The 20,742-nt window shown below is 46.9% G+C and overlaps 8 protein-coding genes across 8 annotated transcripts; 4 read left to right on the forward strand and 4 right to left on the reverse strand.

Moving 5' to 3' along the window:
• Positions 1-1,641: 1,641 nt before the first annotated feature.
• Positions 1,642-2,056, forward strand: ATNIH1004_000866 (uncharacterized protein; the record flags this gene model as incomplete). Its single annotated transcript, XM_033565570.1, has 2 exons — positions 1,642-1,896; positions 1,946-2,056. 2 exons carry the CDS (start codon positions 1,642-1,644, stop codon positions 2,054-2,056), a joined length of 366 nt encoding a protein of 121 aa, XP_033431327.1.
• A 40-nt stretch (positions 2,057-2,096) lies between these two features.
• ATNIH1004_000867 (Zn(II)2Cys6 transcription factor) lies at positions 2,097-4,228 on the reverse strand (the record flags this gene model as incomplete). Its single annotated transcript, XM_033565571.1, has 6 exons — positions 2,097-2,397; positions 2,487-2,857; positions 2,910-3,613; positions 3,665-4,055; positions 4,116-4,139; positions 4,202-4,228. The coding sequence occupies 6 exons, from the start codon at positions 4,226-4,228 to the stop codon at positions 2,097-2,099; spliced, it is 1,818 nt and encodes a 605-aa protein (XP_033431328.1).
• A 278-nt stretch (positions 4,229-4,506) lies between these two features.
• On the forward strand, positions 4,507-5,475 carry ATNIH1004_000868 (Hsp20/alpha crystallin family protein; the record flags this gene model as incomplete). Its single annotated transcript, XM_033565572.1, has 1 exon — positions 4,507-5,475. The coding sequence occupies one exon, from the start codon at positions 4,507-4,509 to the stop codon at positions 5,473-5,475; it is 969 nt and encodes a 322-aa protein (XP_033431329.1).
• Positions 5,476-11,068: 5,593 nt separating this feature from the next.
• ATNIH1004_000869 (uncharacterized protein) lies at positions 11,069-11,710 on the reverse strand (the record flags this gene model as incomplete). The annotated part of the gene is made up of 1 exon (XM_033565573.1): positions 11,069-11,710. One exon carries the CDS (start codon positions 11,708-11,710, stop codon positions 11,069-11,071), a length of 642 nt encoding a protein of 213 aa, XP_033431330.1.
• Positions 11,711-12,155: 445 nt separating this feature from the next.
• ATNIH1004_000870 (oxidase ustYa family protein) lies at positions 12,156-13,128 on the reverse strand (the record flags this gene model as incomplete). Its single annotated transcript, XM_033565574.1, has 2 exons — positions 12,156-12,817; positions 12,864-13,128. 2 exons carry the CDS (start codon positions 13,126-13,128, stop codon positions 12,156-12,158), a joined length of 927 nt encoding a protein of 308 aa, XP_033431331.1.
• A 558-nt stretch (positions 13,129-13,686) lies between these two features.
• On the forward strand, positions 13,687-14,157 carry ATNIH1004_000871 (uncharacterized protein; the record flags this gene model as incomplete). The annotated part of the gene is made up of 4 exons (XM_033565575.1): positions 13,687-13,792; positions 13,845-13,925; positions 13,977-14,057; positions 14,114-14,157. The coding sequence occupies 4 exons, from the start codon at positions 13,687-13,689 to the stop codon at positions 14,155-14,157; spliced, it is 312 nt and encodes a 103-aa protein (XP_033431332.1).
• A 682-nt stretch (positions 14,158-14,839) lies between these two features.
• On the reverse strand, positions 14,840-16,913 carry ATNIH1004_000872 (putative flavin-binding monooxygenase; the record flags this gene model as incomplete). The annotated part of the gene is made up of 5 exons (XM_033565576.1): positions 14,840-14,974; positions 15,029-15,482; positions 15,540-16,075; positions 16,135-16,241; positions 16,304-16,913. The coding sequence occupies 5 exons, from the start codon at positions 16,911-16,913 to the stop codon at positions 14,840-14,842; spliced, it is 1,842 nt and encodes a 613-aa protein (XP_033431333.1).
• A 2,844-nt stretch (positions 16,914-19,757) lies between these two features.
• On the forward strand, positions 19,758-20,421 carry ATNIH1004_000873 (putative cytosolic Cu/Zn superoxide dismutase; the record flags this gene model as incomplete). Its single annotated transcript, XM_033565577.1, has 2 exons — positions 19,758-20,010; positions 20,093-20,421. 2 exons carry the CDS (start codon positions 19,758-19,760, stop codon positions 20,419-20,421), a joined length of 582 nt encoding a protein of 193 aa, XP_033431334.1.
• Positions 20,422-20,742: the final 321 nt, after the last annotated feature.

The following is a 20,742-nucleotide window of genomic DNA, read 5'->3' on the forward strand; positions in this document are numbered from 1 at the left end:
TCAAAGAGAGAAGTAAGCATACTATATTGAGTCCCCCATCGGGTAATAACAGAGGCAATCAAGGCCTTTCTATGACCCCATTTCTCATTCTGCTTGGCTTGCATTCTTGCATATTCAAGAGGAGATTGATGAAAGAAGACCACATTTTCAAGAGCTGATTTGAAGACGGCTTTTACATTTGGGATCTTCGAAGAATTTGGATCAAGAATATCCTTCATGAACAGCTGCAGACCGTGGGAGTCACATGGAACCATAAAGGCATGTTTGAGTTCTGGTTTCTCCGACAAGATTCGCCATACTGCTTTCATCACACCGCAAGTATCTTCACTTTATAGAGATAAGTGTATCAAACTGAGAAAGTTAGAATTGTTAACCTCTCTTTTTATTATTTGGTGAGATAGGTGTCATTGGATTGTGACGGGTGGTTTGGGTAGCGGATTACGATTTACACATTCTGTAACACCATATTTTGTTATATGAAGCTTTTGTGATATTGACGAATAAAAATATATCTTTCAAATAACTCTATAAACAGGTCATGTTAGATACTATATCACTCATTCGTCATCTAGTAGCCGTGATCTATCCTCCTTGAAATTGTTACGTTGTTGCCAATATCTCCAATCCAGTCTAGAGATTATCCTCTAACAAATATCACTCACATAATCCCCCATAAACTCTCCTTCTATTATCTCTAGTTACCGGTTATAACCCCCCAATCACCCTCCGCCCAAGAAGACTGCATCTTAAAATTCTTGATCTTCCACAGTTCCTCCCCTTCGTCCTTAACCAAATCAACCCAATACAGCCCCCCCCCGCCAACAGCCGAGTCTGGTCGGGCTGCAGTCCCTTCCCGCCGCGGTAGTGCTGCCCCAGCGCCGAGGCGGTCATGGAGGCCTTGGCGCCGCCGTCGGCGATATTGATCCGGATGTTGGTGACGAAGTGGGTTGTGTCCAGCTTGGCGATCACATCGAAGCAGTCGGCGTGGATTGCGGGGAGGCCCTCGGATACTCTGCCATTCATGCTGAGGGTGGCGGTGGAGGTGAAGGCAGAGTCGAAGAGGGCTGAGTCCCCAGTGTCTAGGCCTAGGACGCAGCGGTAGAGGGCGTCGGCAATGGCGTCGCGGCCGCTGAGGGCGGGGGGAGAGAGTTGGGGGAGGGTGGCAATGGACGCCATGGTGAGGTTGAGATTAATTTGACTTGGTTGGCAAGAAGCTTGGATGGAGAGTAGTGGGGTTGGCTGGAAAGCTTGACTTTGGGTACTTGAGAGTATGTATGTATGTATGTAGTGGTTGATGTGCACTCTTTTATCGGTCTTGATCGGGGTTGATGTTGCGTATCACCGGCTCCGGCGTCGGAGTTAGAACTTAATATCGCGCCACCTGTCGTGTAGGGAGTAAACACAGGTGCATGATGGTACTTAGCCTGGCACATAGGCAGGGATAAAGCCTGATCAAATCTCTCCTACACCTGAGCAACTTAACTCCAACCAAGCAACTAATCACAGTGGCAGCCTCCCACCGCGTGCCGATCCACTACATTTCGACAGCCGGGTGTTAGCCCCTGGGAATAGTGCGGCGGCGACATCAGTTGCAGCACGGCCCCCTGCGACCTACGGTTCCAATGGCTACGTAGCGAGCCGATGGGCCTGGGAGCAGTCCTCGAGCGGGCGACATCCTCACTAGGTGTCCCCGTCTCAATCCATCGCTTCGTACCGGCCCCCACACCAACTCCCGAAGCTACAGTAACAGCGGCATTAGAACACCTTGTCGGGTTTGTAGATGAGCTTTCGCTGATGCTCGACTTTCGCAGGGACGACTTCGAGATGGCGCCAGTCGAGATTGCGGCTGGGCATCTAGCTGCTATCATTATTGACCGCTTAATAGGGCCGCTCTTTGTATTGAATTGCAAAGAGAGTGTCTATATGCTTCGTTCACAGGTGACAGCGAGCACGATCACAGGAGATTACAGACGATCCATCGGCAGGCCACGGAATTCGCATGCTCGGCGCGTCAGAGTGCTTTGTGTTCAAAGAGGCAGCTATCTGTAGCCTATAGAATCATGTTAGTTGTTAAACTCGCTAATGAGAGCTTTGTATTAGACCTGATTAGCCCATGAGATCCAGTCGAATGTGTCGTCAATGAAGTCAATGAAGGAGTTGCCTGTCCACGTAAACAGATCATCCAGCCTGGAGTCAAAATTGTCGCCCGTTGAATTATTCGATAGTGCAAGCGCTATTGACGTATTTGAGTTCTGGTCCAAGTTCTCACTGACGGATTGTTGCGATTCAGGCATTCGCTGAGTCGGAATGCTTGGGTTCGGTGCTTCTTGATCTGCTTCGTCTTTCAAAGACATATATGTCAGGCACAGCCACTGTGGTTCTCTAATAAACACTTGCCTTGAGAGTAGAGTATTGATTTTGCGTGCTGAACCATTCTCTCTGTGATACTTTCCAGCTTTGTGGCGAGAGGATTTCGCGAGCGCAACTTGCCTAAAAAGGCCGGAAGATGCTCTATAGCTTCCAGGGATTGCTCGCTCTGCTCAAAATGGGCCCTGCCCTTAATCACAATTTCGCCCCAGAGAATGCCAAACGCGGCTAATGGACAGTGCAGACGCTGCCATAGGAGGCAGGTATATGGTTCCTTGAGACCTGGCAGCATGGCACCAAGGCCTGGTAATAAACCGAGCATTTGCTGCGACGGATAAGTAGACTGCGTCCGCAACTGCCTGTAGGATACAGTGAGCAAGACCAAAAGGGAATAGTAATGGAAGTGCAGAGTCTGTAGTCCGAGATCAACCGAGGCTGTGCCGCTCGCGGTGAGGAGAGGTTTCTCTGCAAGCGCAGCAGCCTCAAGAACCTGGAACGGATATCAGCTGCTGGTTCAAAAGGTGCAATGGAATTCCTGCTACCTCCGTTGCCTGGAGATGCCATGACTCTAAGTTCTCTTTAATTGTGTGGACGTCGTCAGAGTCTTGTCCATAAAGGCAGTGCCAGACGTCAGCCATGACGCGCGATAATAGGTGCATCTGATACATGTAATGCGCTTCGAACAATGCGGGCGCGCCACTGGAGGGATGGTATGGCTGGGAATGCAGGAGTTGTTCCAGCGTCGGTAAGGCAATCCCAGTTGCCATTTCGCGGTGGAAAGTTGGCGGTCTACACAAAATGAGCGCAAGCGACTTGTCCAGGGTATTCAAACGCCAGAAAAGCATGGTGCGCCGCTCACGGGTCGGAGAGTCAAGACGCCAGTGAGTGACCCCTAATGCTTGCAACATTACACAAGCTTTGGTAACCAGTACCCAGCAAAGAGAAGGCGTCATATACTCCTCTACGTGGCAGGCCAAGATGACCAACGCCTGAATACTCGAAACGTTCGGTTCGAGCAGCAGCCTCACATCATTGAATGCGAGCCAGAGATTGCTTCTTAGATTGGCCTTTGTTGATTCGTCCGACGGGTTAGTGGAGGACACGACGCTCAGCGTGACACTATAAAACATGACCAGCCAAGCTCGATCGTGTACTTGATGTGGACGTGATGCGACCAAGTGGTCGAGTACTTCCGAAGGTGCGGAAGTGAGCACCAACCTTTCTTTCTGGAGGGTGGTGACAAATACTGTAGGCTGGAGCGTTAGAAGAGCCCGGTACACTACAGAGAAACACTAACCGTCCACCCAGGCACGAACTTGATCCTCCTCAAATAGAAAGAAATCAGCCTCAGCACCTTCGGCCAGTTTGTCGAATGCAGAAGAGCCTTGCCAAGCCGCTGCGTATTCTTCCAATAGCGACGCAAGTGCCCTTAGAGAACGATGGTCCTTGCCGACAAGCCGCTGGAGCCGCTCATATGTTGTGCCACCAACATTGTCGGATGCAGGTAGAGGGGGTTGTCGTAAGCCGGTGCGTTCCGTGCCTGTTGGAGTCTCACAATTATGAGTCGGTAGTCTATTCTTCTCCTTCTGCTTTCTGCTGCGACGGATCACTCCAGAGCGGGAATAGGAGCAGGCAATCCCTTGGGCTTTGCAGCGTTGGCATCCGGGGCGATCGCGTGAGCACGCAACCTGCAACACATGGTCAAAACAACTCTGCAATAAAGAGGGGGGGGGAAAGGATAATGGGACCTTGCGGGAGCGGCATTTATCGCACTTGGAACCGTTTTGATTAGCATACGGCTGGTTGCGAAGTGCGCAAAAGGGCAGGGACGTACAGCATACGGTGCAAGGGCGTCGGCCATTCTTCCAAACAGTGGATGGTTAGAACAGAGACAAAATGGGCCCGACGGGGGGTAGTTATTCCCGACGCGGACCTTCATCGGACGGAGACGGGCAAGATCTCGGACTTTACAGAGGCAAGAAACGCTGGAGCGGAAGTTACAACCAAGCTCCGAGCTGACGGAAGTTATCGCACTTGCGTCGCAACACCACCGAATGCGCTGCCTGGGAACTGTCCATATAAAGATGGGCAGACCTACGCACACTCCCATTCATACATCTACTTTCAAACTCAAACAACATGTCATCCATACGTTACTACAACCAACCCTCTCCCTTCTGGGACTTTGTGACCAACATGGAAGAGCAAGGCTCTTCTCATCCTTTCTTCACTGGTACCAACAACAACTGCAGCCAAGCCAGTGAAGGCGATGACCAGTGGGCGGGTGCATGGGGCTTCCGATTCGGTGGGCCATTTGCTTCCCGCAGCCGCCCTGGTGCGCCACTCCACCACCATGTGCCAGTATCCGGGGAACGAGAACCTGGCCATGAAGGCGACCCGGTAAAAGAACAGGATTACGATAAAGGCCCCTCAGCGCCTCGTGGACCACCACCTCCCTTCTCTCAGCATCCTTGCCATTTCCCAGGAGCTCATGGAGGATGCGGTGATGCTCGTCCAAGAGGATGGGGCGCTGGTGGCCCCAGCTGCTGTGGTTTTGGACCTATGAGTAGCTTTCCACCCTGGGGAGGCTTTGGACCTAATGTTGGCTTTGGAACCTGGGGCGGCTTTGGACCTAACGCTGGTTTTAGACCCTGGGGCGGCTTTGGACCTAACGCTGGTTTTAGACCCTGGGGAGGCTTTGGACCCTTGGGTGGTTTTGGATTCGAGGACGGTGCGACAAGGTACAAGCACGAGAATTTCAAGCCCGATGTTGATGTATATGACACACCCGATACGTTTGTCATCAACGTTTCGCTGTCTGGTGCTAAGAAAGAGGATGTAGGAGTCAACTGGGACTCTGAGAAGTTCGAGTTCAGCATTACCGGAGCTATACACCGACCTGGAGATGAAGAATTCCGGAAGACGCTCGCGCTAGATGAACGTAAGGTCGGTAGATTTGAACGAAAGGTGCGCTTAGGCGGCCGTGCCAATCCGGCACAGATTGATATCGATGCTGTTACTGCTAGGATGGAGGATGGCATTCTTACTATTGACGTTCCGAAGCTGGACTCTGGTTACGCTGAGATCAAGAAGGTCGACATTCAGTAGTCTGGAAAGCTCACCGAAGACATTCTGATAGCAAGAAGAAGCGGGAAAATTCTGTAATAGTAAATAGATAGGTTAAGAGAAACAAGCACGTTAGTCACGTTCTGGGTTTCAACTCGTCTCTGTTGCAGATATATAAAGGACTATAATAAAGAAGCCTGTGTTGCCTCTGAAATTAAGAAAGCTTGGGTATTTCTTTGTAAATTTACTGTTAATGAGAAAGCGATTCTTTTTTTACATATATTTAATCTTAATGTACCAAGCTTTTCTTTACAGATTTCTATTATTCAGGATCCTGCAAATGCTGTCAACTAAAGGATCTCCAGTTACATAAAACACAGAGTAGGAAAGTTCCGGATGTGTGTTGGGTTAAAAGCAAAAAAAAAAAAATTGTTAACTGGCAGCAATTGTTTCTCCATGCTTTTTTTAGATCAATAGCGTAGCAAGCTTTGGAGTTCCTATTCTTGGAGCGTGCTTACGCACCTAGAGCAGTGTCATTGGGGGAATACAAAGTTTATAATGTGCAATTAATTTCACGACTTGGTCTCTGTGATGTTTCATCTCCTGCTTTGCTCAGCTTTACTCTGTTTTATCTCTTGTTTCAAGGCCAAGTTTTACGCAGGGGGAGGACTTGTTAGATGGTTTCATAACCCTTTTCCTCTGATTTTTGTGGATTATATTAATACTCTATTTTGCTGTTAAAGGCCAGCACAAAGGAATACCACATAATGAAATAAAAATTTTTTTATCTAACAAACCACTTTTATGTGACTTAAAGATTAATATGCTTGAATATTAAAAACCTATCGTATCCTACAATTACGCTAATAGCTTATAATATTTTTGCAATATTCTTTACAGGTGTCGCTATCAAATGCAATTTTAATATGAGTAATGATATCTGCCAATACTGCCATGGGAAATTTTAGGGTTTAATAATAAAAAATTATAATCCTTAAAAATGCCAATCCAGCTTTTATTAATCAAGATCTTGCTAATAAGTATTGTAGTGGAGGAACCAGGGGGATTGGCACGTAACAGTTATATGGATAACTATTATCTTGAGTCCTCGTTCAAAGAGGGAATAGACAATCAACAACCTTGTTGCAGACCACGGAGCGCAGTTGAGTAAAGTGAATGTTGTCTTCTCTCCTACCAGGATCGTGGGCTCAGGGCCCACAGCTTCCGAACTGTCTAAGAGTGTCTGTCTCCATGACCTACTGGAGTCCTACCATTTCCTATCTGTTGAATAGGAAATTAAAAAGGGTATATAAAAGTAAAAGAGTATTATTACTTGCCAGGTAATAACCAAGAAGAGACTTGTATAATTATTAATATTTAATTACTCCAGTGTAGAATCAGCTAATTAGCTACCAGCAGTAAGAACTCGGCATTTTAAGACTTGTTGACAGCTATTCAGCCATTAACTGTTATATTGAGGTTAGGAGTGCTCGGAAGCGCGATAGCCACATCCTTAGCTATAAGATGCTTAGTCAAGTACGAACATATAGTTAGTTATTCGCATCTCCTGACCTGAACACTCGAAGGTCAGTGATTAGTTCTGCAATATACGTGGTCCTATCTTCCCTCCAATATAGATACTCCCATTCGCACCATAGCGCACCATTCAGTTCGTCACCGACCCCACGCATAACAATTAATCTGTCATAGCTCACCTAATTGAAAACATTCAATTGAGATAACCGCTGCGCCAGGAGCAAAAGACTAGGATTCAAGGACAGAGTCCTTGTACTGTTCTCGCTTTATATAGGAAGGCTGTACAGCGCCGTCGCACTTTGCTTTGTTTTTAACTATTTTTTTTTTTTAATAATAATTCCTCTCCTGTCAAGGGTAGAACCCAATGTATTGCTCAGGCATGGCCTTATATAGGACGCTACATGCAACTAATCTTCGATCAGTCAGTCGTCTTGTACCTTTTTATATGGCCAAGTGGTTTTATCTCTACTAGCGCAGAGGCAACCAAACCATCACATCTCCCCTATTTAAATTAGTCAAGTATTGTTACCTGGATCTATTCTGATAGAAAGTGTATTTATTAAAAAAAAAAACTATTTCCTATTATCCCACTTCCTATAATTGCATGGGAATTTCTTTTTCTAATCCTAATTCCAAGGCAAATTCCTCTATGGGAAATGGACAGGAAACGGGACTTGATTTTTAAGATAAGAGGAAATAGGAATATGCCTTCCCAAATCCCATATAATTGGTATCCCTTCCCGAACGGCTTTGCATGGGATGGGAATCAAAATGTAATTCCCATTGGGATTATGGGACGGGACATGAGCCCTCCCAACGGTCAGCCTAAATTTTATTTATATAACAGGAAGGTAGATGAACTAAAGTACTAGTACTGTAACCTAAATACTACTAGTTTTATAATTATATACAAGTGTTTCAAAATATCAAAGAGTAAAATTATCTATACCTTTTGAAGACAAATATCACTATTATAGCCAAGCTCAAGATCTTAACTATTCCACTGGACCAAGATATTCCTGAGCACCTTATATAGTAGCGACCTGGGTAGCGCACTGTAATGTTAGGTGACGCACCCACACCTAACAATCACTTCCAGTTAAAGGGTCTGCAGTTTTTGCCTTTTAATAATTATATAATAAAGCTGCTTTGGCAACCATTTACTACAGGGAGATATTATCTTTTGTAGCGTGGTTAGTAATGCAGTAGAACAGTAACAACATTTATAAATAGTTGGGATCTATAAGATGTAATAGGAATTAGATATCCTTCGGTAATACGCCATTCAGCCTTATCCTTCACGACTTCGAGGAATTCCATGGTGTTACAAATCAGGCCCTCATGTTCTTGGTTGGAAGCCTTCTCATGGATCAAGACGGGCTCATGGACTCTTTTTATTCTGGTTCCGTCGACAAAACCTCGCACGGCAGAAGGGATATGACTGGAATACACGAACAGCCTCCGAAAAACGCCATGAACCCTCGAGCGCGTGACCAGGGTGAGAATCATCGCCCACTCCCATGGAACAAGCCAACCTAGGAGACAAGCTAAACCATCCATTTCCTTGATTGCGATCAACTTGCTGACGGCGAATAGTACATCCGCGCAGGACAGGGTGCCAATCAAGGCGATGAGCACGACCGCCACTACCAACCCAGAAGCCCCTAGGCCCAGTTAAGGTATTTGAGCAAGACGCGGATCGGTTTGTTCCAGCGATATCGAGCATTCTGCAGCTGTCGATATTTCTGCCCCTGCCCCCTGTCCACTATCGACCGCGATAACGGCTTCCATAAGTTAATGGTATAAATCGCCGGCCGGGCTAAGGCTCCTTTCTTCATTGACGAAACGCAGAAAGGTTTTTTGCACCCTTTCCAGACTATACCGGAGTTAAATATCCGTTGAATACTGGTTTGGAGAATTAAGGGTGGGAGGGGAAGACTAAGGAGTCGGACAGAAGTGTCTCCAATCAAGTGGCTTGTCGCCACGGCCACGATGATCACGGTGTCTCTACAACGGCCAGCTCGAGATGCCAATCGACAGCACTGGTTTCCCTGAAGGCGATTGACGATGACAGCATCAGCGAAATCCCCACCATCAGCCCTAAATACAACACTAGGAAAACGCGCCATGTCTAAAATGTTGTGGACCGGAGAAGGGTAGTGAGCCAGTAAATTCCAACACGGATTATGATGCAGTACCTAGCTCGCTATTTCGCAAACCCCAGCCCGCTACTTGCATAAAATTGCTTGCTAGATTGGGCCCGGGTGTAGTATCTGGAAAGAACAGGGATGTAACAGCCAACGCACTGTGATTCAGCCTAATCAGGGACCAATAGACAACGGCATCCAGCTCTCATACCAGCCAGAGCGATATACATGATAAAACTACGGATAGGGATCTCCCGATGCATCGTTATAAAGAGTCTCCTGTAAACTGGTACCATATCATAACTCATGTAGGTATGATCAATTAGAAACACCTGCAGAAATTGCCCTCCAAAACACCGCAACACAATAGTCGCCTTCTGGATACTCTCCTAGCAAGGTAAACCCCGCCTGCATGTAGAAATACCGCAACTTGTCATTCCCAGCCCAGCAGTCAAGAAACACAGTCCCCCTGCCTTCCCGGACGTACAGAAACTTCATTATCAGGCGGATAAAATGCAGCCCGATCCCTCTTCCCTGCCACTCGGGACGCAGCACTAGTGATTGGAGGTAAAAGCACGGCTGTGTGAAGTTTGCTTCACTCCACCCGGTCGAGGAAGGATGAAAATTCTGATTAATTGGTTTGACCACGACGCTACCAATGCGTTGAGAATGGTATTCAAGAACAAAGCAATGACGCTGAGCAATATGCTGAATGGGACTTGTTGGTGGGTCCAACTGTTGTCTGCTGCCAGCAGATTCTAAGACCCTCTGAGTGGTAGTAAGAAGCTCACTCGCCCAAGGGATATCATTATCTTCTGCGAAACGTATGTATAGATTGCATGTGTCCTCCATGTTTGGTAATGTGTTGCTGGTTTCTGGAGTAGAGTGACTCATATTGCTATGACTGCCTTAACTACCGTACCTGATCACCTGACGAACGCTACCTACTCAGCCCTAGCGACCGAACACCCGACAACCTTCAGTACCATTTTCTAAAAAAATAGCATTTTCATTACACCATCACTGGCCACCACCATGCCTAAACCTTCTTCTGATATCGAAATCCATATTTCAGGTGTCCTTGAAGCCTACTGCACGAGCGACAGGCCAAATATTAAAGGGTTAGCACGGAAATTTGGCATTTTATATAGCACGCCGCTTGCAGGATTAATGGTCACGTCTCACGCTCAGGTCATCCTGGCCCAACAAGGAATTAAATCATGGGCAAGTAGAAGCATTCATTAAGTGGATTACCTTACTGGATAATGTTTATGCGTCTCCTACCACTGCAATGGTGCAGCAGTGTGCAAATCAAATTTTTCGTTGTCATGATCCTCGGCGTCCGTTGCTGAACAAGAACTAGGCCTATAAATTTATTAACCGACTTCCTCCACATCTTAGCTTTAAGTTTATTAAGTAAACACGCGTATCCTCCTATTGCCCAGCATCTATTTCCAAGGAGCCAGGCAATCCCCATAAGGTTTAAGCACCACATATGCCCCGGGCCTGGGCACCGGCAGCGGCGGCCGTGGATATTCCGGTATGTCCACGGGCCCTTCAATACCATCAAATCCATACACTATTCGGAGATTTGTCCCTAGTTGCAGCTTCTTCGAGAGTCTTTCGCAGATATTCCCTCTTCGGTGTTGTCGAAATGCAGACAGCACCGGATTTTCGTCAGGCCGCCTTCAGAGATAGGAATTCGAATTAAATCGCGAGTAAGACGATTCGTGAAATCTAAAAGCAACCATGGAAGGAAACGAATTGCTTCGGATCGACTGAACGTTTGGAGCACCTCCGTCAACTGACTGCTGGCACTAATCCCGTACTGGAGATCACTTTGCAGTATGGAAATTGCATTCACTAAGAAATTAGGAATATCATCGGCATACAGGATCAGAAGCCGCTGAGAATCATGGTCAATACCTGACACTGCATGATGATAGGTAATTTTACAGCTTCTCATCCGCATATAAATCAACCACTGATCCCCCCAACAGCCTCTCCGCCGGCGACTGCACCCTCACCCACTCCAGAATGCTCTCCACACAGTGTTTCTGATGGTGTTCGCTGTCGTATCGACTTTCCATTGTCAATTTCGTATACCGAGTGCGATACAGCTTCCTCCACAGATACAGGCAATGCGTGTGATGCCAATCCACCGTCGTGCTGACTGCGGACCGATTCTTCATGCCCACCACGTCTGCCGCCATCGACACTTCTAGGAGGGACATTTTTTGCTCGGGGTCGGGCCAGGTATAAAATTCCCATGAATGGTTGTATGCCCTGCCTAGGTCTTCAAACTCGTGGATGAGATCGTCATCGCGACAGGCATCTGGCAGCCAGGCCAGTGCAAACTGATCGAACCTACAGCCTCGTTTGATGGCTTCATCTGGAGTTTGGCCGCAGGAACAGGTATGTCCTGATTTCTGGAGAGGTAGATAGGACCAGGCAAGCAGACTGAGACTGATCAGGCCGTAGATTGCGAGGAGGGATATTAATCCATTTCCAATGCATTGTAGCCAGGAGGAGGCCGGATTCTTCGGCCTGGGGTGTTCGGGATCGATTTGATCTAATGGCTGATATTGGGTCATGACTTGTGATGGAGGTGTGAGGAAGAACGGAGCAGCAAGTGATTTAGTTCAGCTCTGCTGGCAGGGCCCTCCTCTCGATGCATCCGATGATAAGCACTACCACACACTACGACAGAGGTAGCATACATTAATATGGCCATCATCGCAATAGGAATAATCATGCCAGCCAAGCCTCGTATTTGATCTTACTTGCATAAAGACTTCTCAATTTCCCAGCCCTCTTATCTCCAGCCCAGGACTATATTAGTAATATACCAAGCCACGGATCTAAGATTGGGAGGTATCACAAGTGCATCCTGCAGGATTGTCATTACTCCATAAATGTATCTTGTGATTTCGGGGATGATATGGGGCAATTTCTTGTTTGGATGGTGAGTGAATAGCCTATACCTCCCCTGGATATCAATGCAATATGGGTTTGTTCTACTGAAATACAGGTATGATATCATAAACCAAACGGCCTGGACCTCCCCTCTCCAGGCAGCTCGCGAATCCCTTCGGGGATCCTGTTAATCAATGCCCACTGCTCATCCGTGACATTTACTTGGTGGTCTAACTTCCACTGCAGGATCTGATCAAAATCGCGACATTTATGATCGATGCTGAAATCCGCCATGGGACCTCGCACACCCTCGACCTTATTGAACGTGATGACACCGACATCGGCATGGCATAGAATAAACTGCAACAGAATATACTGGCAATGTAGGTCGTGACCGCGGCGCGTAAAGTGCACCTTCCCTGGCTGCGAACGCGCATCCAACTGCGCGTGGGTGTGGTTGTGGTCGAAATAATACTCCGGATGGGCCGCCTGTCGCATCGCATTCAGACAGTGCAGATGATGGAACACATCTAAAAGACCCATGTACGCATCGTCCCCGTAGCCGTACTCCAGGGGGAACCGCCAATGCTCGGCTGGGTCGCGGCCCATCTTGAGGATCTCCTCTCGCGTTAGGGCTATGGCATGCGTATCGGAGATACGGTCCCATGCGGCATCTACCTCAGGACTGGGAGGGAGTTGGAAGATAGAAGGGGGATCTTCAGCAAAGAAAGCGCCATGTGTTTGGACTTCTTGGAGAGAGATGGGAAATTTGTCCAAGATGGGTGCTGTATTTCTGTTAGAGTTATCCAATGCGGGATGGCAGGGACGTACAGTATGAGGAGGTCTTCTTTAGAAGACTATTGTCCACATTGTAGGATAACCTTTGCACGTGGAGGATGGACCACAGCAGCATCAACAACGAGCAACAAAAAAGAATCAAATTAAACAGGACGAAACCACCTGGCACAGAGAATATGTGAATACCGCATATTGTGGTTGCTCGTTCAGCCGGCCTAGCTGGATGAAGAGGTTCGGATTCTTCCGCATCGACGTCTTCTTTGGCATCCAGATGTTGGTATATAGATTGTAATCGCATGTTGAGATGAACTGGGAGCAAAATGAGAATTAGTATTAAGGGCTCACAAAGCTGAGAATCGACTAAGAGTGATATGGTCCGACTGCATGGTAACTAACCGACACAAATCTCCACTAATGGACCATTTGGGGGCGATTACTGTTGGGCTGCAGGGAAGTCTGCATCAGGACCAGTGAAAGAACGCCAAGCTCGTATTCCTGGGCTTACTGCATGAAGGATCCCTTCTGTTCTGGGAAAAAACTGCAACATTGCTACTGACAGGCCATGGCACCAATATCTACAAGGGACTAACCACGAGAAACCCTGTAGTTATATTTGAAAGTCCATCTGTCTATACTAACTTGGACGTTCCTTCGTCGGCCTGTGTGTACTAAATTGGATATTACTCCTCGACCAAGTGCTTGTCCTTTACACAAGCTATGCTCCCGTTGGGGGCGCATAAATAGTCTCTCGACTCCCTGCATCATTACTACATTTCTCGCAGTCAATTGCATCTCCCATCAGTATCAGATTAATTCCACTCCAGTGTCACATACACCATCCTAGGTTTCGGTCAAAATGAAATACTCCCTTCTGATCTGCCTTGCTGCCCTTGTTGGCTCCTCCGTTGCTCTTCCCACTGGAAGCGATGATGTCCACACCGAGGGCTATGTCGGTGCCGGGGGTAAGAATCATTCTAGACAGTCAGACAGATTCTGTGCTAATGGGTATTACAGGGGTTGCAATCCTGAATGGCATTGACATTCCGGCCTCCAAGCGGGATGACGTCCATCCTGAAGGCTATACAGGTGCTGGGGGTAAGGATAACTCCGGTACAGATCATTGTCTCTTGTTAATGTTATATGCAGGTGTTGCCATCCTGAATGGCGTGGACCTTCCGGCTTCTAAACGGGATCAAGTGGATACCCAGGGATACACCGGTGCTGGAGGTGAGAATGATCCGGAATATTCGTAATATATCTTCTTTCTAATAAGTGTTTTCCAGGTGTTGCTATCCTCAATGGTATTGACCTTTCAGCCGAGGAGTAGTATAGATGTACGGTTTATGTCAATCCAAGGGTAGGCACTGCATGAGAATGGGTTTTATGATGAAATCTATTTGACGGTCCCGGACATGTGGCGTAGTAGTTGTTTATACCCTCGTCTGTAATCCATGCACTTGCTTATCCGACTTTATTTTCTCTGCGGTACTGTAGTGTGTACTTCTCCCTCCTCGTAGTTTGATGTTACTGAACCATGTTTCTGTCACTCGAGCAACTGCATAACATTTCACATACGTCATATTGTTGACAAGCAGCGTGAATATTCTCAATTATACTCGATCCTGGTAATAAGCCACGGAGGACCTGAGGCATAATTGATAATACCAACTCTGTTATCAAGTGAAGATTTTATACTTCCTCGTCACCATTCTAAACGAAACGACCAATTTAAAATTGCATGTTCCTATCACTCTCTTGAAGCCGAAGATTCAGCGGTTGAATGACTTCCATATCAGTCGATTCCACCGCAGTATGTCAGTCTATCATCGTTAACCTTGGTGGTACACTCACATTTGAGGAATAATAGCATTATTGCATTACCGGAGTACTATAACAATCCGCTTGGTTCACACGTCTAGGTATTCACAGGTACATGTACTATCGACGTGGCTTTTAGCTCGCTAATAAAAGGACCAAGATATCCCCATATCAAGCAGCCTACAATTATATTAAAGGGGGTTTGGTGCTACCAGTCCAGCCTCAGTTGCTTTTATTTGCAACGCCAGGAATTTGGAATAAATGCGACAAAGAGCAAGGTTTCCACCCATGTACCAGAACCCCGGATGACCACTAGGTCGCCACATCTATCATATCATTAGCATTCTGCGGCCAAGGACACAGTGATATTGAAAACTTACCGCATTCACTTCACCCTCCTCATCCAAATCCCAGACATCCTTGCACCGATCGGCCACTTGATCTCCTAGTGCCTTGCGGACAGTGGTGCGCATGTTGTCATATCCTGTAGCCAGTACGACTATGTCTGCTTCCAATGTACTGCCGTCTTTAAGGACCAGCCCATGCTCGTTGAAGGAGGAGATCCCCTCGGGACTACGCTTGATTTTGATTTTGCCACCGGCGATTAATGCACTGCAACCGACATCAATATAATAGCCTCCGCCCCGTGTTATGTATGCACGGGTGATGCCGGCACCATCTACACCGAAGTCAAGCTCGAATCCTGCTTTTCGCAGACCTTCTAGAATATCTTTCTCCGCTTCATATACTCTATTTGTGAAGTGGGTTGCAAGTGCAAATTGTACGGGGAAAGGTAGGCTCTCAGCTATGATATCTGCTTCCTCGGTAGGAGGGCTGGAATTGGTACAAGTCAGTGACGGGCACATGTTTGGTATCATAAGGGATTCATACCCATTTTCTTCATGAAGGCCTTCATGCATCATGAAAACACCTTTGTTGGCTGTGATGACGTATGTTCCACGGCGCTGGAGCATAGTCACTTCGGCCCCATTTTCATAGAAATTTTGGGCAATATCATGGCCGCTGTTTCCGGTACCAACAACGACTACTTTTTTGCCTTTCACATCATGCTCAGAAGCATCATTGTGTTGGCTGGCATGGTAGACGGTTCCCTTGAACTGTACCTGACCAGGAAATGTAGGAATCTTGGGTTCGCCAGAGTGACCAGTGCACCAGACTAAATGACGCGGGCGAATTGTGCGCTCAGAGCCGTCACCTCGTCTGACGATTACTGTCCATTCCGACTTTACATCATCATACACTGCAGACTTGATACTTGTGCGAAGCCATACGTTTAGCTCCATTATGCTAGCATATGCTTCGAACCAATCGGCGAGCTTGTCTTTTGAGGTAAATTGAGGCCAATTCTTTGGGAAAGGGAGATAGGCCATATGAGTAAACTCTGCCGGGTCGTGCGTCACAAGGGTCTGAGAAATATTAGCACGACTGTTCAAATAATTAACCACGGATCGGTGGCGAAATTAACCCTGTAACGTTTTCTCCAGTTGTCACCAATCCTCTCATTGCGGTCAATGATAAGACACGAAACACCGAGGGACTCTAGTCGAGCACCCATATTGAGACCAGCTTGGCCTACAATCTAGCGTCAGCGGGTCACCTTCCTAGTGAGGATAAATTAAAAAAAGAATACTCACCAGCACCGATGACCAATGCGGTTGGTTCCTCGTCTAAAAATTCGATCTCCCTTTGACGTCGTTCAACCCAATTCCCTTTACTCAAGCCCCCTGGCATTGATTCGATTGTTCCGTTCACTCTTCTCGAACCAAGAGGCTCCTCAAAGTTTTTCAACTCTTGCAAAGACGTATACACTGAATAGGCTTTCCATGCACCGGCATCGTCCTGGGTTAAACGAATGACACCCGCCCCTCGTCCAACCTGAGTTTCAAAGAAAAACATCGATGATATCCAGTTCAAGTTTTCCAGCGGCTTTTCAAGCTGAGGCTGTAACTTGCCCTCGTGCTGCAGTCGAAATGCCGAAAGCTGAGCGTGAGGCTGGCTGCGATGAAGAAAATCCTGGATCGAACTACAATTTTGGATTGTATGAAAGTCCCAGTCCAAGGCCAGCATATCCCGCCACCAAGACTCTTCATGGAAAAGCTCTGAGAGCCGGGAAAATTTCCCGCTATGCAAGAGGGCCTCGAGGTTTGTGATCCATCGCTGGGTGACTGACCGAGGTTTTAATTCCCAAGTCGTCGACGGGGTCACGGGAAGTTTTACAACGTAGTGGCTCTGAGCAAGAGACATAATAATAGTGGATTATCCTCCAGTGAGATCAAAGGCGTTCTCCCTACGTTATATATAAGAAGCTTGTGGTGAACAAAAGCTCGTGTGAACCGGGGAACATCCTTTTAAACGACATAGCTCCATGAGCGTGCAATTCGGCCAAATGGAATTAACCGAATCACTTCATAGCCAGATGTCCTCGGGTAAATGGGAATGGGATGCCTACAACAGAGAGTTGATAGGCACAGTGGACCTCCACAGTGGAGTTGTGGGGTAAACGAGATCGTATCCGGGGTAAAGCATTCCGCTGTGACCCTGAGTAGATCTGCCGACGATGGGTCTAGATTCAAACAGGATAGAAATAGCAAGGGATTCCTGGTTCAGTAGTCATTAGCGGATGGCGCTTTCCCTGTAGTATGGGAGAAATGACGAAAGACGTCATCGTCTCTGGTGGAGGTGCCAGGATATGCCGTTGTCCACACCAGGTATGATAGAACGTCCGGAACTGGTACGTATTCACAAGACCAAAAAGGGAGTACTATCCTGTTACTTCCCAATGAATCGCGTTGTTGTTATGGCCTTACAGCTCCATACACAGCGAGTGTATCCAGGATGTGCGGTATTCATTCAGAGTTCATTAGTTCAAGCCAGGAGAACCTCGGTGCCTGAGGCCTGAGTCATCTGGGCAGGTGACATGGCCAAACTAGTATCTTGCTCATTCCTGGCCTCTTGGTGAATAGTGAATAGTGAATCGATCTCTATCCTACGGAGTAGGTGGGACTCTTCCAGCTCCCCAACTGCATCCTCCGTTGATATTTTCTTACTAGCGAAGGTCTTGCTCCTTTCCTACGGGCCCTGCTTCAATACTCGTCAGAATTATCTAGAATACTATCTTATCGATAGAAAGATAGCACTAAAATCGTGCTTGCAAAGAGATGTTGATGCTTTTAATGGTTGAACGGTATGTTCATACTGACACATCCAAAAAGTGCTAATCACACAAGCCGTTCCCTTAAGCATGAGAAGAACTTCAGAGAAGCCATCAAAGACATCAATTTGGCCGTAAAGAAGTCCCTGATCTCGATAAAAATCATGACAGAGCTCTGTGCTATCACTGCGATGGGACACTGATGATGGGTTTCGGCTCTATTGAGAGAGAGCTACTAGATATTTTTAGAATACCCTTAAGGTGATTCGACACTGTTAATAAAAATATGCATGATAATGCCAAAACAATGCTCACATAGAGGCTATGGTGCTTCCTATAGCCCCACGGTTTCTTTCATGCTAATAGACACTAGTTCCATCCATGTCACGGCGAAGGCGATGCTGGCTATACACTGAAGGGTACTTGTCGGCCCAGCTTTAGTGTCTTACACAGCCTCTGCATATTCAGTAAATTTCCTTTGATAGAAAACTAGGAATTGTATGGACTGACTGGATGACGGTGGCTCATTAGGTCCTGGGGTAGTATCTATCCCCCGGAGTTGAAGAAGCAGATATAATTGCTGTCAGGAAATATAAGTGATACACATGATACTACAAAGTTAGAGCTCACTTAGAGTCCACGGTATTATTTATGTTTGTTAATTACTATCTCTTGTTTCACAACTGTGCTGCGATGGGGCCCGGGGATCATGAATATGTCGTGTCGATAAAATCTCACTGGACTAAAAAAGGCACGGGGGCTGAATTTAGCCAGGTACATTTCTGAAATATCGGCACATTTCTGCGTCAGTATTGTCACCGACCACGGGCTGGATTCAGAAAAGTTTTACTCAAGACTAATTAAACATATATAGTATCATTCGGCTACTAAAAACTTCGGGTTCGCCATAATAGCGAGTCATAGAGACATATAGCTCATGTTTATATCTGGGACTTGAATACTTAGTGCTAGTACTTTAGATTAGTAATTAGAGAAAGTGAACTCCACGTTTTAAAGTAAAACGACCTAGGCTTATATCTATTACTACTAAAACCCTGTGCTCAAAATACTCCGTATAACTTGGTGCTATCACGGAAAGCCGGAGAGGATTCCACGGAATGCTTGAAAGTGGAGCCGGAAATCCCAACTTGGCGAGCCAGAAAATCTCCGGACATCTCTGTTGACCTCCGCAATCACTTACGTGGTGTGATGGAGTATATTGGTTATTTATGAAAAAAGAATCACACTACTACTTTAATCTAAGTGTTACGTTCATTTAAAAGAGCGAGAAATGAAGGATGGCCGACCGCTGCTTGAAGTCATGTGGGGGCAGGTGACTGCCGGGGCCAACAAGTGAGACTGCAATCTGCGCCGCCCATCACACGCCGATCAAGCGCCGACTCAGCCTTGTTCTCATAAACTGCCAACCAACAAAGAAAAAAAAGGAAAAGAAAAGAAAAAAAAAAAAGAAAGCAACAAAATTAGATGCTCAGCTCATCCCTCCCACTTTTGACTTTCCTACAGTCATGATTGGCAATTGGGCAGCATCCCAGCCCCCTGACATTTCTCGGCGCATTCCACCACTACAAAAGGGCAGCTGCACATAACATACTAGGAATGGCAGTACTTTAGGACAAATGGAAGGAGCAGGTTCTAACATGGTTTCTCTCGTTGGTCTCGGGGGCCTTACTGGGGTCCGATCTGGCAAGCGCAGTCGATCGCGACATCTTCTAGGGGAAACTCAGAACAACATAAAACCTGCCAAGGGACCCCTTTGTCCCGTCCATCTGTCCCTTCGTTTCATCTCATTCCACCCCTTCTTCCTGACAGTATCGTTCACTCATTGCTTACTGTACATTATATACAGCCTATTACCTCTTACTGCTTAATCTATCCACCTTTTTTTGCTTTTTGAACGCTCTTGCGTCGGTGTAACGATGCTGTCCAAGACCCTTCTCGCTGGTGCCCTCTTGGGCATTTCACTTGCGTCTGGAGTTGCCGCCAAGCCAGTGCCTCCCAATGCGCCCGTCGTTGAGGACAACAAACCCGAGATCATTTACCAGGCGAAACTGTTAGAAAAGGATAACTCCACTGTTCGTGGTCACTTCACTGCCTGGACCAGCAATGAAGGCGTTGGCATCAAGTTCCATACGGAGGTCTGGGGTCTTCCCAACGGAGATCTCCACTACCGTACGTTGATCCTCCCCAGCCTGACTCTGTTTTTTCCCTCACTCTCAGCGACGCGTACTAATGCGAAATGGAAATCATATAGCATATCACATTCACGCAAAGCCTGTGCCAGAAGATGGTAACTGTTATGCGACCGGCGCCCATCTCGACCCCTACAAACGCGGCGATGAGATTCCTTGCGATATCAACTCTCCCCAGACTTGCCAGGTCGGCGACCTAGCGGGAAAGCATGGCCCCATCTTTGCCCCAGAGGATCAAACCTTTGAGGTCTATTACTCTGACTACTATCTATCGAATGTGAAGGATACTACCTCCTTCTTTGGCAACCTTTCCGTTGTTGTTCACGCCCCCGATAACAAGAGGCTCAACTGTGGAAACTTCGTGCCTCTGGAACTTTCGAAGAGCAACTGAGTTGTTTAGATTGGGTTTCGATTGTGTTCTGAGCGATAGTTCTTCTGTCTTTCTTTCTTCTTGCTACACCTGTATGTTCTTCATTGTATACATACAAATTCTTCGTCATGGTCGTTCCATGGTTCGTCGCGGGGGACAACTCCATCGATGTTGACAGGAACAGAACCAGACATATTTTTACGTGGCAAAAGCCTGATACCCTTTAATAATTCAATGGTCAGTTCGTGCTCAATTTGGGCGCCGGATTGCCTTTTACACTGTCACTATCAATACTTATATCAGTTGATTGTAGCTCATGACATATAGGCCCAGAAAGATGTA

Source organism: Aspergillus tanneri, assembly GCF_003426965.1.
Source record: "Aspergillus tanneri strain NIH1004 chromosome Unknown AapTan_2_pilon_pilon_pilon, whole genome shotgun sequence".
Lineage (NCBI taxonomy): Eukaryota > Fungi > Ascomycota > Eurotiomycetes > Eurotiales > Aspergillaceae > Aspergillus > Aspergillus tanneri.